Here is a 17,552-nt window from a genome sequence, read left to right on the forward strand (position 1 = left end):
GAATGATACTCTGGCCAGTTTGCTTGAGTCAAGTAATATAAACTAAGGAGAATGCTAAAAATATTAGTCCATAGAAATATATTTACTAAGCCTATACTATCAGAATGGTTTTGTATAGTTTATACAAGATTTCAATTGAAGGTGACATATTGATGTATATAGAATGTTGGTTGGTGTGAATATTAAGGTTCTTAAAAGTATCATCTTTAACATTATGAACCTGAATTATTTTCAACAGAACACCTCTGTAAATATTAATGGAAGAATGAAGTGTTGTGTGGTTGTGCACACATAATTCAATACATAATGACTTTGTCGCTACTTGCACGCCTCCTAGCCCACTTGGCCCAACCAGTACCCACCTGTGTAGGGAGCTTCCCAGCGCTGGCAGGCTTGCTGGTTGACCAAGCAAGAGTGTGTGCTGAGCCACAGGCCACACGGTTGACCTTCTTACCCTGAAGGGCAGGTACCAACCGGGGCCTCTGGATGGCATTTGTTGTTCCATCTCCCAGTTGTCCCTCATCATTGTCACCCCACGTATAAACTTCACCTAAACAAAGTGAATTTAGAACAAGAATAGGTATACTAGGGCCAATGAATAAACAACCACTAACGTCTTCCCGATACAAACAATCATGGCTGCCCTTCAACTGGCTGTTGGCAGTCAACTGTGTAGATGTTAACCTCATGTATGACCCAGATGTCTCTGATCACAGCTTTGAAAGAGGCAGCCCACTTCCTGGGATTCCTGACTGCCCCTGGGGGCCAACACGTCTTTTTTAGCAAGAGGCACAAGACTCTGGTCTTAAAAATCCAACAGTGTTTGTTCACAGGACGAGTATGGAACTGCAGCAGTTCTTAATAAGAACAAATAACATTAAAACAGATGGTAATATCCTTACCAACACAAATTGATTTGGCATGTTAAATAGAAGAGAAAAAGTCTGTTTTTAACTAAATAAAATCCATGTTTTTTAAGGAACATGTAGTTTTTCCTATACTTATTCATATCCTAAACATGACATTCATCACTGAGATGAAATCACTGAGATGAGAAACATCTTTTTCTGTGTACCATGATAGATACCAACCATCAAACACTACCATGAAACTATTCTAAGGGTAAGGTCACTCGGTGACTAGAATAGAAATGAGGCTAATTCTCTGGAGAAGTCATTAGCTTTGCCAAATCTGCAGACTCCTTGGGTGCCATGCAGCCGTAAGTACCACTCTGTAAAGTGTGCGCCTGCCTGATCAAGGGCAGTGTCCTTGTCTCCTGCCCTGTCCCACTCTCCACAGTTCAGTCCTAAAGCCACTGGGTGGGTGTCAGAGCATGAGCAAGGAGAGGAGAGCCTCTCTGCAGAGACCAGTCAGGCAGAGGGAATCAGAGTCTATGAGTGACAAAGACTTCCACGTGGGGTGGCCTGGTATGGGGGGGTGGCCCAGAGTGGGCAGTCACAGCCCAAGTGGGATGAGGATCCATGCAAGGAGAGGGCAAAGGCAATGATGGGACCCTGGGTCACATACACGAAGAGAGATGGAATCACAACATTAGGGATAATGGGATCCAGGTTTCTCATCAAAAGAGAGAGTTACAAGTGTGAAAAGAGACAAAAGTGAAATGAACCCTGTGGCACAGACTGGAGCTTAGGGTAATGGTGTGAGTGTGTGGTATTCAATATATATCTATAGATACAGAAATAAACATAGATGTCTACTTGTATGTTATTTACATATATGTTCACTGGCTCTATCCACTGAGAAGGGCTGGGAGCAGTGACATTCCAGTATCAATGAGCACACCTATCAACCAAATCTTGTCTTCCAAATACCATTCACTTCTAAAGACAGCAGGGCTTCTTGGGGAAATGGTCAAATCTAGGCTTGGGACATGGAGAGTCAAGATGAGGACGAAATGTCTTATTGTGCCAGAAAGTAAGGAAGTACTCAGTGAATGATGGGGACATGTCAGGAGATGCAACTAGCCAAACAGGACACAATCTGAGCATCAAAATAAGTAATAGTAACAGATTATATCTAACTCATTGAATAAATGAGGAAATCATGAGTCCCACACAGATGTAAACAGAAAATGAATATTAAATGTTTGATGAGAATAAATAAAATATTCAACGAGAAAAGGGATATTTAAGTAGTTTCAAATACCATGCGGAGTACTTATTAGTTACAAATGACATTCACAATGGAGAAGCCTGGCAGACACCACCTTAATCAAGTGAGTGAAGTCAACATCATTAACGATAGGAGAGAGCAAAACTGCATGTCACCTGATGAATGAAGAATGAATTAAGAATGCAGCATGAATTAAGATCAAAGACACACAACTTGAATCTACTGAGGAAACAGACAAACTCAAATTGATGGATGTTCTACAAAATAACCAGTCTGTAATCTTCAGAAGTGTCCAGGTCCAAAATTCCCAAGAAGACTGAAGAAGTATCAGAGAATGATGTCTAGGGATGATTGAGGACCGTCTCAAATAGAGGAGACAAGGACATAACAGCTAAATGCAACCTGCGTTGTGACATGTATGGGCGTGAAGATGAGCACAAGTAACTACGCTGTGAACTTCCAACTGTTGTGGAGCAGTTTCCCCGCTAGTAGGAAACATACACTCAAACGTTCAGGGTGATGGGGCATCAGAGCAGCACCTAACTCTCACATAGATCAAAAAATAGTTCTTTGTGCTGTACTTCCAACTGTTCTTTAAAGGTGTGATTTGCTTCAAAATTTAAAGAATTAAAATAAAGCAAATAAAAAGTGTGTTGTACGTTCCTGATCAACAACTACAATGTCAGTCCTACCACAGACCATAAAAATTGCTTATTCACATATGAAACTCTTCCATCAATGAAATAATTAAAGAGTATATGTTTATGTAATTCACCAAAGGTTTTAAAACAGAACACAACTGGGGGAACTGTTTCAATGAAAGGTGGTGCAATTGTTTTCTATTACTGCCATAACAGACCATCCACAACCTCACTGGTTTAAACACTATATATTTATTACTTACTTATACTTATATACTTATATATATATAAGTATATAATATATATACTTATATTATTACTTATATATTTATTATTACATACTTCTCTATGTCAGAAGTCCAGCATGAGTCTCACTAAGCTAAAATCAAGACGTCAGCAAGCTGCATCCCTTTCTGGAGGCCCAAGGGGAGAACCTGTTTCCTTGCTCATTCAGGCCATTGGCAGAATTCAGTTCTTCGCAAGACTGAGATTCTGTTTACTTGCTGGCTGTCAGCTGACAGCTATCCCCAGCTTCCAGAGGGCACCCACACTCCTTGGCCCCTTCCCTCTAGCTCAAAGCCAGCAATGGCAGGTCAAGACCCTCCACACTTTGAAAATCTCTCCTTCCTCTTCTCCCATCACATCTCTCTCTCACTGATCTTCTGCCTCCTTTTCTGCTTCGAAGGGGTCTATTTGATTATACTAGGCCCACCCAATAATCCAGAATAATTTCCATATGGCAAAGTCAGCTGATTCGCAACCTTAATTCCATCTGTAAAGTCACTTTTGCCATTGGATTGGGATCCATTAGATCACCCTCAGATTTGATGACTGACTAGGAGAACTCCCAGGACTCAGCACATATTATACTCAGAGCTTTGATTTATTCAGTGAAAGGACAGGAAGCACAATCAGCACAGGGAAAAGGCACCTGGGGCGAAGTCCAGAGGAACGAGGTACAAGCTTCCAAGGTCCTCTCCCAGTGGAGTCCCACAGGATGCCCCTAATTCCTTCAGCAACAGTTGTGACCTCACATGTGCAGCGTTGTCTACCAGGGAAGCTCATTAGAGACTTGGCGCCCAGGGTTTTCATGGGGGCAGGTCACTTAGGCACCTCTGCCTAGCACATACTCAAGTTCCAGATCCCAGAAGGAAGCAGGTTTCAGCAGAGACCACATTGTTTGTGCAGACAGTTGAGGAACAGCAAGGCCTTTTGTCAGTTAGGGAATCATGAGAGCCCTCCCAAAATTCAGGCTACTAGAGGCCAGACGAGGGCCAACCTTGCAAGTAGGACTTTCCAAGGACAGCAGCCTCAGGCCTACTCTGTTGGCTCTCTGCTGCACAGCCACGAACTGTAACATATTCATGGGTTTTAACACCAGGGGCTAAAGATGACAAGGGACAAAACCCTGCTTACCACAGAGGCATTCTCAGGATATAGTACCATTGCCCCCCTACCTTACAGCTGCATATATTATCCCTGAGCAGACCACTTAGATTTAAAGAGCTCTGTGTTGCAACATCGGGCCTCCCACCTACCGTCCTCAGTGCAGCATACACAGTGCAGGGAGCCGGTGGCAATGGCAATGACTTTCTTCCCCTGCAGCCCTTGGACCTGCCGAGGTCTTCTGACATGGTCGTCGGATCCGTGGCCCAGCCTGTGATAATCACCTTTGCCCCTGCACACAAGGAAACATGGAACTGAGGAGCACAAGGCCATCTCATTTACCACCCTGCCTCACCTTCCTGGCACAAGCACAGCCTGCCATAAAAGTTACATTTCAATCTACAAAAAGCACAGTTAATGTAACTTCAAATTAACAAGCTAGTTTTGGTGGGATTAAACAAAGAATCTCACATACCAAGTATAAACAGCACCAGATTTGGTAAGGGCGACAGAAAACTGGGATCCACATTCCACTTTAACCACTCCAAGGCCTGTGAGAGAATCGATCTGCAAAGGGAAAAGGTTCAATAAGACCTACTCAGTCAAGCCTTTAGCTGACTGCTGCACCCACACAGTGACTGGACTAAATCTAATGAAGAACTCTGAAAACCTTTACCCATGTCAAATATCTTTTACACCTTAAAATCCTACTCCACTTAACCACATAAGCATTCTCGGGAGGAGCAGGACCACCTGGCTCTGAAGGCACACATGCTGACACAAGGCCATGAGCCATGCCACTGCACCATGTGACCCACCATGTTACTAGAAATAAGACATTTCACAGTTGAAGGCCTGTGATCATTTTCCCCCAGAATTCACTCTCCCAACCCCATTTCTCTTTGTGGTGTGGTAACCCCATTCTCCAGCAAGCCCTGTACTTCCTATCTGCCCTCCCACCCTCTTAGATGCCTGAGGCCCACAGGGGAGGAGCAGCAGACAACAGGGCAGGGTATGGCTAAGAGGACCAGTATTCTGGCCTTCAGACACTCCCTGTCCATCTGTCCAGGTTTATCCAATTACACATTACTGACCTTGGTCATGCCAGTACTGGAACCTATCTCCAACCTGCAAGCTCAGGAGTCCGACCCTTCACAGCCAGCACCCTGAGGTCTCATTGGAGCTCACTTACCTAGCTGTCATCTTTCCTCACCCATCAAGTTATGCTCCTTTACCTGGGACTGTTTTCAGACTGAAGTTCTCATATTTAATTTTAAATTTAAATCCATTAAAACCTAATTCTCTCAATCAGTTCTCTCTTCATCCTACCCTTGGCACTATCACATCAGTAGTGGCCTCCATCTCCCGCAATGCCCAACATCCTAATCCTTGAAGGTGCAAAGCCTTGGTCTAAAGCCTCCTTAGCATAAGAAAGTCTATAACAATTTTTTCATAAATATGGAAATCCCAAGTAATCCCTAACATGGTTAAAATACCATATCCCCATAAGGGGAAAAGAGCAGGAGCTAATGAGGACAAGAAGGCAGCCCTAAGCCCCTGGTTGGCTAGCAGCACCTGCCCGGGTGCAGGGGTACAGTGCGGCCTCTAGGCACATGCTCTCCACCAGGCTTTGGCTCTAGGCAGCACCTACCAAAACCACTCTCTGCAGTGATGGAAACATGCTGTGCCAACAACGCCCAGTACGGAAGCACCAGCAACATGCAGCTCCTGAGCACATGAAATGTGGCAGGTGCAAGTGAGTAGGTGAATTTTAATTTTACTTACTCTTAACTGATTTAAACTTTAAACAGCCCCATGTGGCCATAGGCAGCACAGCCCTAGGAAGAAATGCTACACAGTTCTGGCTCAGGCTCTTGTTGATCTGACAGGCATGCTGTCCCTGACAGGGGACACAGGAACTGTGAGGGTCTCTATTCTGCACGTGCAGTCTCAGAGCCCCAGCAAGACAGGATGCTAAGCAGAGATGGCTTCTAATTTTCTTTCACAGCACCCACCCCCCCAAGTCCACAGCCAATCACCTCAGCTAAATGGCCCTGTCATGTTCATGCACTGCAGGCCACTAAGCAGTCAGTACCTGATCTAAATACATCAACAAACTTAACCTTTGCCAACTACCCATTCACAAAGGCAAAAGACAGTCTCGCAAAATTAAGAAACCGCTGAATAACTTAGCTCGCGTTGAGCAAAGCAATCTGGCCCGACCCAAGCCTACCGGCTCTTAGTTTCTCACAGGATGTCCTCTGGCTAAGCCAGATGCAATCCTTTCAGCAAGTACTATTACATTCCACAGCTAGAGTTCTCTGCAAATTGAAGAGTGTGAACATTCTGTTATCCTTTTCTTCAAACAGCTCTACATACTAAATAAAACCACAGGCTCTGTGGCACCCAATAGATTACACACATTTCTCAAGAGAGCACAAATAGCACCCTAAAATATCTTAATACCTTTGGTCGTTTCACTCACTTTTTACCCAATTACCCATTATGTTTTCTGCAAAGAAGGTAAAGATGAGGTTAGACGACTCCTGAGAAGCACAAAGAATGAGACAGGGTGGTGAGCCCAGGGGGTCTATGGGGACTCTGTGCACTGTGGACGGTGCCCATGAGCAGCCTGAGTTCCAGAGACCTCACACTCACAGGTCAGGAGCGCAGGGAAAGGCGCCCTTCTCTCTCTGTGTAAAAAGAAATACCTTCATGGGGACTTTACAGCCATCGCTGCCTCCTCTGCCGAGCTTGCCGTAGTCCCCATCCCCCCAGGACCAGACAGTGTCATCGTCAGTGAGGCAGAGGGTCTGGGCGTCTCCACTGCCACAAGCAACGTCAATCACACGGTGGCCCTGCAGCGCCTCCACCTTCAGAAAAAGGAGCATCAGGGTTATCTGACTGCAACAGAAAGGAGGCTTCCCCAAGGAAAGGCTGCAAAATGCTATGATTCTTTGTGTGGCGGTGCCTGTTTTAAGTCTTTACAGAGAACAGGTAATTTTAATAATCCTGTAAAACAAAACAGAAAACATCTTCATCTATTTGAACTATAAGCCTCTAAACTGTAGGAGGCAGGAATTAGTGTCGCCAAGGAGCCAGTCCTACCACGCCAGGAAGGCTGCTTATTCTCTCCATTGCCTCACTCAAAATGTAGCGGCAGTTGTAGAAGACAAAGCATTTGGCTGATGCCAAGGAATATTTACTAGTAGAAATAAAAGGATATTTCAAATACTGTTCTGTTTAAATGACCCATGGAATACATATCAAGCATCAAGATGGTTTTTATTTCCACCAAAGCTACTTTGTAAATAATAAGGCCATGACCATCAACTCTAAAACTAAAAAGAATCTGGGATAGGAAATACTTTTGACTTCTAAAAGTTATAATGACCACGGCAAGCTGCCCCTCCAGGCCTTCTCACCAGCTTTGGCTTTAACTGGTCCTCACTGTCGCTGTGCCCCAGGCGGCCATATCGACCTTTGCCCCATGTGTAGAGGTCCCCGGCTGCGGTGACACAGGCACTGTGGGCTCCGCCAGCAGCAACGTCAACCAACTCAATTCCTCTCAGAGACTCAATGACACGAGGGCGGTCACATGGACTGCAAAAAAGGTCACCAAATATAAGTGAAATATAGTTTAATTCTTAAATTATTAAGTATTAGGCTTTTGGTTTTCAACTCACTTATTCAATGTATACTTCTCGATCTACCTTCTTCGAATCAGTTGTTAAATCAATCAAAAGAATCATTCAGATCTGAATGCAAAATTTCATAACTTTCTACCCCCTCCTTTTGTACAAGCTGCCCTAACGCCAAAGAATAGGAGACTTGCAGTCTAAATCAGGGGCTGGAAGACTAGTGCCCACACATGGGCCAAGCATGACCCATGGCCTGTTTTTGAAAGGCCAGTGAGCTGAGAACGGGTTTTACATTTTTAAAGGGCTGTAAAAAAAAAAAAAACCTGAAAGAAACATATACATCAGAGATCATACGTAGCTGGCCTAAAATATTTATTACTACTTGGCCCTTTACAGAAACAGGCTGCCAACCCTCACTATAAATCATCATTTCATTTAAGGAGTTTTTTTGTTTGTTTTTTTTTAATTTTTATTTTTTTCGGATGTACATCATATTTCAAATTCTGTATACATCATGTTCACCACCCGAACTATTTAAGGAGTTTTATTGTATGAATGTCAAGTAATCTACAATGTGGCAAGACTGATAACAAATTTGTTTTCCTATTACTGAGTTTTGAAAGCTCTTTATAATTTTCGATAAGATCTTAGGCACATGATCGCAAATATGCTTTCCCAGTCTGTAGCATGTCTGTTTAATCTCTTAATAGCGTCTTTTGAAGAGCAGAAGTTCACAATTTTTATGAAGTCTAATTTGTCCTGTTTTTCTTTACTGGATTGTGCTTTTGCAGTTCTAGCTAAAAATCTTTGACCTAAGGTCATAAAGGTTTTCTCCTAGAAGTTTTTAGTTTTTACACTTATGACTATGAATCATTTTGAGTTAATTTTGGATATAGCACAAGATAAGAATTTAAGTTTACTGCTTGCCATATGGTTATCCAATTGTTCAAAACCATTTGTTGAAAATACTATCTTTTTTCCAATAAATTATCTTTGCACTTTTGTAAATTCTGCATTGGAAACTGTGAGGGAGAAATCAAGTTTCATTTTTTCCACACTCATTGTGTCAGTATTTGTGGATACATTTCTGGACTTCCTATTCTGCTCCACTGATATATTTCTTGCTCTACAGCAATACTACACTGTCTTGATAAATGTAGCTTTAAAATGAGGCTTGAAGTCAGATAGTGTCAGTCCTCCAACTTTGTTCCTCATTCCCAAAGTTGTTTTAACTATTCTAGGTACTCTGTATTTCCATATGAATTTTACACTCAGCTTGTCAATTTCTACAGAAATTTTGATTGAGAAGGGGTTGACCCTATAGGTTAATTTGGGGAAAGCCAACACCTCAACAATATTGAGTCTTCCAATCCATGAACACAGTATACTCCTCCCTGACTTTAGGTCTTTTAAAATTTCTCTCAGCAATATTTTGTAATTTTCTGTCTATAATTCATTCACATTTTTTGGTAAAATTTTTCCCTTACTATCTCAGTTTTGCGGGGAGGGCATTGTAGTGGTACTTTTAAATTTCAATTTCTGATTGCATACGTACATGTATAAAGACATACAATTGACTTATTTTTTATTTATTAATTAAGATTGGCAACTGAGCTAACACCTGTTGCCAATCTTTTTTTTTTCCCTTTCTTCTCCTCAAAGCCCCCCAGTACACAACTGTATATTCTTGGTTGTAGGTCCCTCTGGTTGTGTTACATGGGACGCCACCTCAACACGGCTTGAAGAGCAGTACCATGTCTACGCCCAGGATCCAAACCAGCAAAATCCCAGGCTGCTTAAGCAGAGCACACAAACTTAACCACTCAGCCACGGGGCCGGCCCCTGACTTTTATTTATTGATCTCCTATCCTGCAACCCTCCCAACCTCGCTATTAATTCTGCTAACTTTTTTGTAGATACCTTCAGATTTTCTACATAAACAATCATATTTTGTATAAATAGACAGTTTTAATTCTCTTTCCAATCTGAATGTCGTTCTTACTTTGCGCTGCTATAGTGCACTTGCTAAATCTGCAGAACAATGCTGAATAGAAGTGGTGACAGCAGACGTCCTTGCCTCGTTCCTGAAGTCAGGGAAAGCTTTTAGTCTGTCACCATTCAGTACCGCATAAGCTCTAGGTTTAACAGAGAAGCCCTTTATCAAGTTAAGGAAGTTCTTTCATTCCTAGATTGCTGAAAATTTATATCAGAAACAGAGGTTGAAGTTTGCCAAATGCTTTTTTTCCTCCTTCATCCACTGAAATGATGTATGATTTTTCTTTTTTACGTCAATTTTCCAACGTTAAAATCATTACGCAACTTCTGGCATAAATCTCACTTGGTCATGTTGTATTATCCTTTTATATATTGTTGTATTTAATGCTCTTAAAAGTTAAGCATTTTTACATCTACGTTTATGAAGGATACTGATATTTTCCTAATAATAGCTGAGTCTGGTTTTGATGTAAAAATAAAGTTGTCCTCAAAAAAATGAGTTGGGGAGAATTCCCTCCTCAATTTTCTGACATAGTTTGGGAGGAACTGGTATCATACTGGTATTATCTGTTACCCACACATGTGGTAGAAATAACCAGTCATCTGGCCCTGGGAAATTCAATTTCTTAAATAGACACAGGGCTATCTGAGTCATCTGTTTCTTCTTCAATGAGCTTTAAAATACGTGTCCTTTGAGGAACTTGTCCATTTCATCTAAAAAGTCGAATTTGTTGGCATAAAGTCGTTCATTCTACTTCATCTTTCAATAACTGTACATTCAGCAGTGATGAAAAGTCCTTCATTCCTGATATTGCTATAATTTGTATATTCTTGTTTTTCTTGATCAGTCTAGATGGAGGTTTCTTCAATTATATTGACTTTTTCAAAGAACCAACTTTTTTCTTTGATTTTACTCTATTTTTCTGTTTTCTATTTCATGGATTCTTGCTCTGATCTTTCTTATTTCCTTTCTTCTGTTTACTTGGGGTTGCATTTGTCCTTCTTACTCTAGCTTCTTAAGGTATAAGCTGAAGTCATTGTTTAGAGACCATTTTTCTTTTATAAATGACACATTTCGTGCCATAAATCTCCTTCTAAGAATCCTAACTGCTTTTGCTGGATCCCACACATTTTTATATGTTTTCATTTTCACGCAGTTCAAAATTATTTCTAATTTACCTATGATTCCTTCTTTGATGCACTAGTTATTTAAAATTATTTTATTTACTTTGCAAATATTAAGAGGATTTTCCAGAGACTTCATTATTATTGATTTCTAATTAATTCCATTGTGGTCAGAGAATACATTTTGTATAACTTGAATTCTTTTTTTTTTTTTTTAATGAGGAAGACTACTCCTGAGCTGACATCTGTTGCCAATCTTCCTCTTTTGGCCTGAGGAAGATTGTCACTGAGCTAACATCTGTGTCAATTCTCCTTCACTTTATGTGGGATGCCACCACAGCATGGCTTGATGAGTGTGCCAGGTCTATTCCTGGGACCCGAACCTGCAAACCATGGGCCACTGAAAAGGAGTGCGCCAACTTAACCACTACGCCACCAGGCTGGCCCCTATAACTTGAAACCTTTTGATTTATGAGATTTGTCTTCTGGCCCAAATTATGATTTTTATTGGTAATTGTACCATGTGCACTTGAAAAGAACGTGCTTTCATAAAGCAGAGTGTTTTATAAATGGCAATTAGATCCAGTTGGTTGATAGAGCTGTTCAAGTCTTCTGATTTTCTACCTGTTCTATCAGTTATTGAGGAAGGGGTATCAAAATCTCCAACTGTAACTGCGGATTTGTTATTTCTCCTTGCGGCTCTGTTTTTTGTTTAATTTCAAGTATTTGGAAGGTCTTTTATTGTAAATATTTAGGATTATTATGTCCTCTTGATGAACTGACCACTTCATCATTATAAAATGACCCTTTTTATCTCTGTCAATACTCTTTGCTGTGAAATCTACTTTGTTGATTTGACACATGCACATATTGTGAAATGATTACCATAATAAGGTTAATTGAAACCTCCATCACATTATATAATTAATTTGCTTTTTTTTTGTGGTGAGAACATTTAAAACTTACAATCTTAGCAACTTTCAAGAACATAATATACTACTGTTAACCATAATTACCATACTACACATTAGATCCCCAAAATTTATTCACAGCTTATAAGTGGAAGTTTGTACCCTTGACCAACATCTCCCCATTTCCCCACTCCCCAGCTGGTGGCAACCAGTAATCTACTTTCTATTTCTATGAGTTCAGCTTTTTTAGATTCCACAGGTAAGTGAGATCATAGTTTTTATCTTTCTCTGACTCATTTCACTTAGGATAACGTCCTCAAGGTTCATCCATGTTGTTGCAAATGGCAGGGTTTCCTTTTTGTGGCTGAATAATATTCCACAGAAATAAATATACATATATAACATTTTTTCAGTATGGATTATTTTTTTATGAGGTAACAATGGTTTATCACATTATATAAATTTCAGGTGTACATCATATTTCGATTTCTGTGTAGACTACATCATGTTCACCACCCAAAGACTAACTACCATCTACCACCACACATATGTGCCCAGTCACCCCTTTCGTCCAACTCTCTCCCCCACCTAGCCTCTGGTAACCACCAATCTAATCTCTGTATCTATCTGTTTGTTTCTTGTTGTTGTTTTTATCTTCTATTTATGAGTGAGATCATATAGTATTTGACTTTCTCTCTCTGACTCATTTTACTTAGCATAATACCCTCAAGGTCCATCTGTGCTGTCCCAAATGGCAAGATTTCATCTTTTTTTATAGCTGAGTAGTATTCTATCGTGCATATATACCACATCTTCTTTATCCATTCATCCTTTGATGGGCACATAGGTTGTTTCCAAGTCTTCACTATTGTGAATAATGCTGCAATGAACATAGGGCTGCATACATCTTTAAGCTTTGGTATTTTCATGTTCTTTCGATAAATACCCAGCAGCAGAATGGCTGGAGCATATGGTAGTTCTATTCTTGACATTTGAGGAATCTCCACTGAGGAATTTTCCATAGTGGCTGCACCAGTGTGCACTCCTGCCAGCAGTGAATGAGAGTTCTCTTTTCTCCACTATCTCTGCAACACTCGTTATTTCTTGTCTTGTTAACTATAGAGATTCTGCTAAGTGTGAGATCATACCTCACTGTAGTTTTGATTTACATTCCCCTAATAATTAGTGATATTGAACATCTTTTCACATATCTGTTGGCTATCTATATATCTTCCTTGGAAAAACGTCTGCTCAGATCTGTTGCCCATTTTTTAAATGCGTTGTCTATTTATTTGCTGTTCAGATATATGCGTTCCTTATATATTTTAGATATTAACCCCATATCAGTTATATAATTTGTAAATATTTTTTCTCATTTCATAGGTTGTCTTTCATTTCATTGACTGTTTCTTTTCCTGTGCAGAAGCTTTTTAGTTTGACGTAGTCTCACTTGTTTACTTTTGCTTTTGTTCCTTGTGTTTTGGATGTCATACCCAAAAAATCTTCGCCAAGACCAATGTCAGGGAGCTTTTTTCCTGTTTTCTTCCGGGAGTTATGTTTTCTTCCAGGAGATTCATGATTTCAGCTATTACATTTAAGTTTTTAAGCTATTTTGAGGTAATTTTTGTGAGTAGAGTAAGATAGGGGTCCAATTTCAGTGTTTTGCATTTGAATATCCAATTTTGCCCAACACTACCAAAGAGATGCATGCCTAATAATTTTTTCTTAATGAGGTCATGATAGTTTATAACATTGTGAAATTTCAGTAGTAGATTCTTATTTGTCACTCACCATATAAATATGTCCCTTCACCCTTGTGCCTACCCCCTAACCCACTTCCCCTCTGGGAAACACTAAGCTGTTTTTTTTGTCCGTGTGTTAGTTTATCTTCCACATATGGGTGAAATATACTGTTTGTCTTTCTCTGTATGGCTTATTTCGCTTAACATAGTACCCTGAAGGTCCCTCCACATTGTTGCGAATGGCAGGATTTTGTCTTTTTTTATGGCTGAGTACTATTCCATTGTATATACATACCACATCTTCTTTATCCACTCATCAGTTGATGGGCACTTGGGCTGCTTCCAAGTCTTGGCTATAGTGAATACTGCTTCAGTGAACATAGGGGTGCATAAATCTCTTTGTGTTGTTGATTTCATGTTCTTCGGATAAATATCCACTGGTGGAATAGCTGGATCATATTGTATTTCTATTTTTAATTTTTTGAGAAATCTCCATACTGTTTTCCATAGTGGCTGCACCAATTTGCATTTCCACCAGCAGTGTATGAGGGTTCCCTTTTCTCCACATCCTATCCAACATTGTTATCTTTTGTCTTGATGACTATAACCATTCTTATGGATGAAAGGTGCTATCTTAGTGTAGTTTTGATCTGCATTTCCTTCATGATTAGTGATGTCGGATATCTTTACATGCACCTGTTGACAATTTGCATATCTTTTTTGGAAAAATGTCTGTTTATATCCTCTGCCCATTTTCTGATCAAGCTGTTTTCTTATTGTTCAGTTGTGTGAGTTGTTGATCTATTGTGGAGATTAACCCCTTGTGAGATATGATTTGCAAATATTTTCTGCAAGTTGGTGGGTTGTCTTTTCGTTTTGTTCCTGGTTTCTTTAGCCTTGCAGAAGCTCTTTAGTCTGATGAAGTCCCACTTGTTTCCTTTTTCTTTTGTTTCCCTTGTCTGAGAAGACATGGTATTTGAAAAGATCCTTCCAAGACTGATGAGAAAGTGTACTGCCTATATTTTCTTCTAAGAGATTTATGGTTTCATGTCTTACCTTCAAATCTTTTATCCATTTTGAGTTAATTTTAGTTTACTTGCATTCTTTTGCATGTGGCTCTCCAATTTTCCCAACGCTATTTATTGAAGAGACTTTCCTTTCTCCATTGTATCCTCTTTGCTCCTTTGTCAAAGATTAGCTGTCCGTAGATGTGCGGTTTTATTTCTGGGCTTTCAATCCTGTTCCATTGATCTGTATGCATGTTTTTGTACGAGTACCATGCTTTTTTGATTACTATAGCTTTGTAGGATATTTTGAAGTCAGGGATTGTGATGCCTCCAGCTTTGTTCTTCTTTCTCAGGATTGCTTTAGCTATACGCGGTCGCTCGTTGCCTCATATGAATTTTAGGATTCTTTGTTCCATTTCCATGAACAATGTCATTGGGATTCTGATTGGGATTGCACTGAATCTGTAGATTGCTTTAGGCAGTATTGACCTTTTAACTATATTTATTCTTCCAATCCATGTGCACAGAATATCTTTAAATTTCTTTCTATGGTCATCAATTTCTTTCAATAATGTCTTATAATTTTCATTGTATAGGTCTTTCACTTCCTTGGATAAATTTATTCCTAGATATTTTACTCTTTTTGTTGCAATTGTAAATGGGTTTGTATTCTTGAATTCTCTTTCTGTTAATTCATTAGTAGAGTATAGAAATGCCAATGACTTTTCTAAGCTGATTTCACACCCTGCAACTTCACTGTAGTTGTTGATTATTTCTAATAGTTTTTCAATAGATTCTTTAGGGTTTTCTACATATAAAATCATGACATCTGCAAACAAGAAGAGTTTCACTTCTTCACTGACTATTTGGACTCCTTTTATTTGTTTTTCTTGCCTAATTGCTCTGGCAAAAACTTCCAGCACTATGTTGAAAAAGAGTGGCAAGAGTGGCCACCCCATCTTGTCCCTGTTCTCAGAGGAAGGACTTTCAGTTTTTCCCCAATGAGTATTATGTTGGCTGTGGGTTTGTCATATATGGCCTTTGTTATGTTAAGGTTCTTTCCTTCTTTACCCATTTTATTGTGGTTTTTTATTATAAATGGATGTTGGATCCTGTCAAATGCTTTTTTCACATCTATTAAGATAATCAAGTGGGCTTTATTCTTCATTTTGTTAATGTGGTATATCACATTCATTGATTTGCAGATATTGAACCATCTCTGTGTTCCTGGTATAAATTCCACTTGAACATGGAGTATGATCTTTTCAATATATTGTTGTATGCTGTTTGCCAATATTTTGTTGAGGATTTTTGCATCTGTGTTCATCAGTGATATCGGCCTGTAATTTTCCTTCTTTGTGTTGTCCTTCTCTGGCTTTTAGTTCAGGGTGATGTCGGCCTCGTGGGGTATTAGGAAGTGTGCTGTCTTCTTCAATTTTTTTGGAATAGTTTGAGAAGGATGGGTATTAAATCTTCTTTGAATGTTTGGTAGAATTCTCCAAAGAAACAATTTTGTCCCGGATTTTTATTTTTTGGGAGGTTTTTGATTATTGTTTTCAATCTCCTTATTTGTGATTGGTCAATTCAGATTCTCTCTTTCTTCTTGGCTGTTTTGGGAGGTTTCACAAGTCTAAGAATTTACACATTTCTTCTAAATTGTCCAAATTTGTTGGCATATAGTTTTCCAGAGTATTCTCTTATAATCCTTTGCATTTCAGTGGTACCTACTGTAATTTCTCCTCTTTCACTTCTAATTTTATTTATTTGAACTTTCTCTCTTTTCTTCTTTTGTGTCTGGCTAAGAGTTTGTCAATTTTGTTTATCTTCTCAAATAACCAGCTTTGTGTCATCGATCTTTCCTGTTGTTTTTTTGTTGTTGTTTCAATTTCATTTATTTCTGCTCTAATTTTTATTATTTCTCTCCTTCTGCTGACTTTGGGCTTTGTTTGCTGTTCTTTTTCTAATTCTTTTAGGTGTAGCTTAAGATTGCTCATTTGAGGTTTTTCTTGTTTGTTAAGGTGGCCCTGTATTGTGATGAATTTCCCTCTTAAGACTGCTTTTGCTGCATCCCATATGAGTTGGTACGGTGTATTTTCATTTTCATTTGTCTCCAGATATTTTTGATTTCTCCTTTAATCTCTTCAGTGATCCTTTGGTTATTCAGTAGCCTGTTGTTTAGTCTCCACATGTTTGTCACTTTCCCAGCATTTTCTTGTAGTCAATTTCCAGTTTCATAGTTTTATGGTTAAAAAAATGCTTGATATGATTCTAATTATCTTAAATTTATTGAGGCTTGCCTTGTTTCCCAACAGATGGTCTATCCTTGAGAATGCTCCATGTGCACTTGAGAAGAATGTGTATTTTGCTGTTTTTGGATGGAGTGTTCTATATATATTTATTAAGTTCATCTGGTCTAGTTTTTCATTTATATCCACTATTTCCTTGTTGCCTTTCTGTCTGGATGATCTATCCATTGAAGTAAATGGGGTGTTCAGGTCCCCTACCACTATTGCAGTGTTGTTAATATCCCCTTTTAGGTGTGTTAGTAGCTTCCTTATGTACTTTGGTGCTCCTGTGTTGGGTGCACAGATATTTATAAGTGTTATGTCTTCTTGGTGGAGTGTCCCTTTTATCATTATATACTGCCCCCCTTTGTCTCCCGTTACCTGTTTTGTCTTGAAGTCTACTTTGTCTGCTATAAGTATGGCAACACCTGCTTTCTTTGCCATTGGCTTGGAGTATCACCTTCCATCCCTTCACTGTGAGCCTGTCTTTGTCTTTAGAGATAAGATGTGTTTCCTGGAGGCAGCATATTGTTGGTTCTTGTTTTTCAATCCATCCCGCCACTGTCTTTTTTTTTTTTGAGGACCATTAGCCCTGAGCTAACATCTGCCGCCAATACTCCTCCTTTTGCTGAGGAAGACTGGCCTTGAGCTAACATCCACGCCCATCTTCCTTGCTGCCCTTAATA

General features: G+C 39.7%; 1 protein-coding gene across 5 annotated transcripts in view; it reads right to left on the reverse strand.

Moving 5' to 3' along the window:
* The window catches only part of HERC2 (HECT and RLD domain containing E3 ubiquitin protein ligase 2), a 272,108-nt gene that overhangs the window by 12,819 nt on the left and 241,737 nt on the right, over positions 1 to 17,552 (reverse strand). For all 5 annotated transcript variants that reach the window (XM_070497080.1, XM_014829918.3, XM_070497069.1 and 2 more), the window contains exons 80-84: positions 7,586 to 7,763; positions 6,872 to 7,033; positions 4,636 to 4,727; positions 4,313 to 4,452; positions 363 to 550 (exon numbers count right to left, since the gene is read on the reverse strand). In XM_070497080.1, coding sequence (XP_070353181.1) covers positions 363 to 550; positions 4,313 to 4,452; positions 4,636 to 4,727; positions 6,872 to 7,033; positions 7,586 to 7,763 — 760 coding nt within the window. The remainder of the gene's footprint in view (positions 1 to 362; positions 551 to 4,312; positions 4,453 to 4,635; positions 4,728 to 6,871; positions 7,034 to 7,585; positions 7,764 to 17,552) is intronic.

This window comes from Equus asinus, chromosome 2 (assembly GCF_041296235.1).
Source record: "Equus asinus isolate D_3611 breed Donkey chromosome 2, EquAss-T2T_v2, whole genome shotgun sequence".
Taxonomy (NCBI): domain Eukaryota; kingdom Metazoa; phylum Chordata; class Mammalia; order Perissodactyla; family Equidae; genus Equus; species Equus asinus.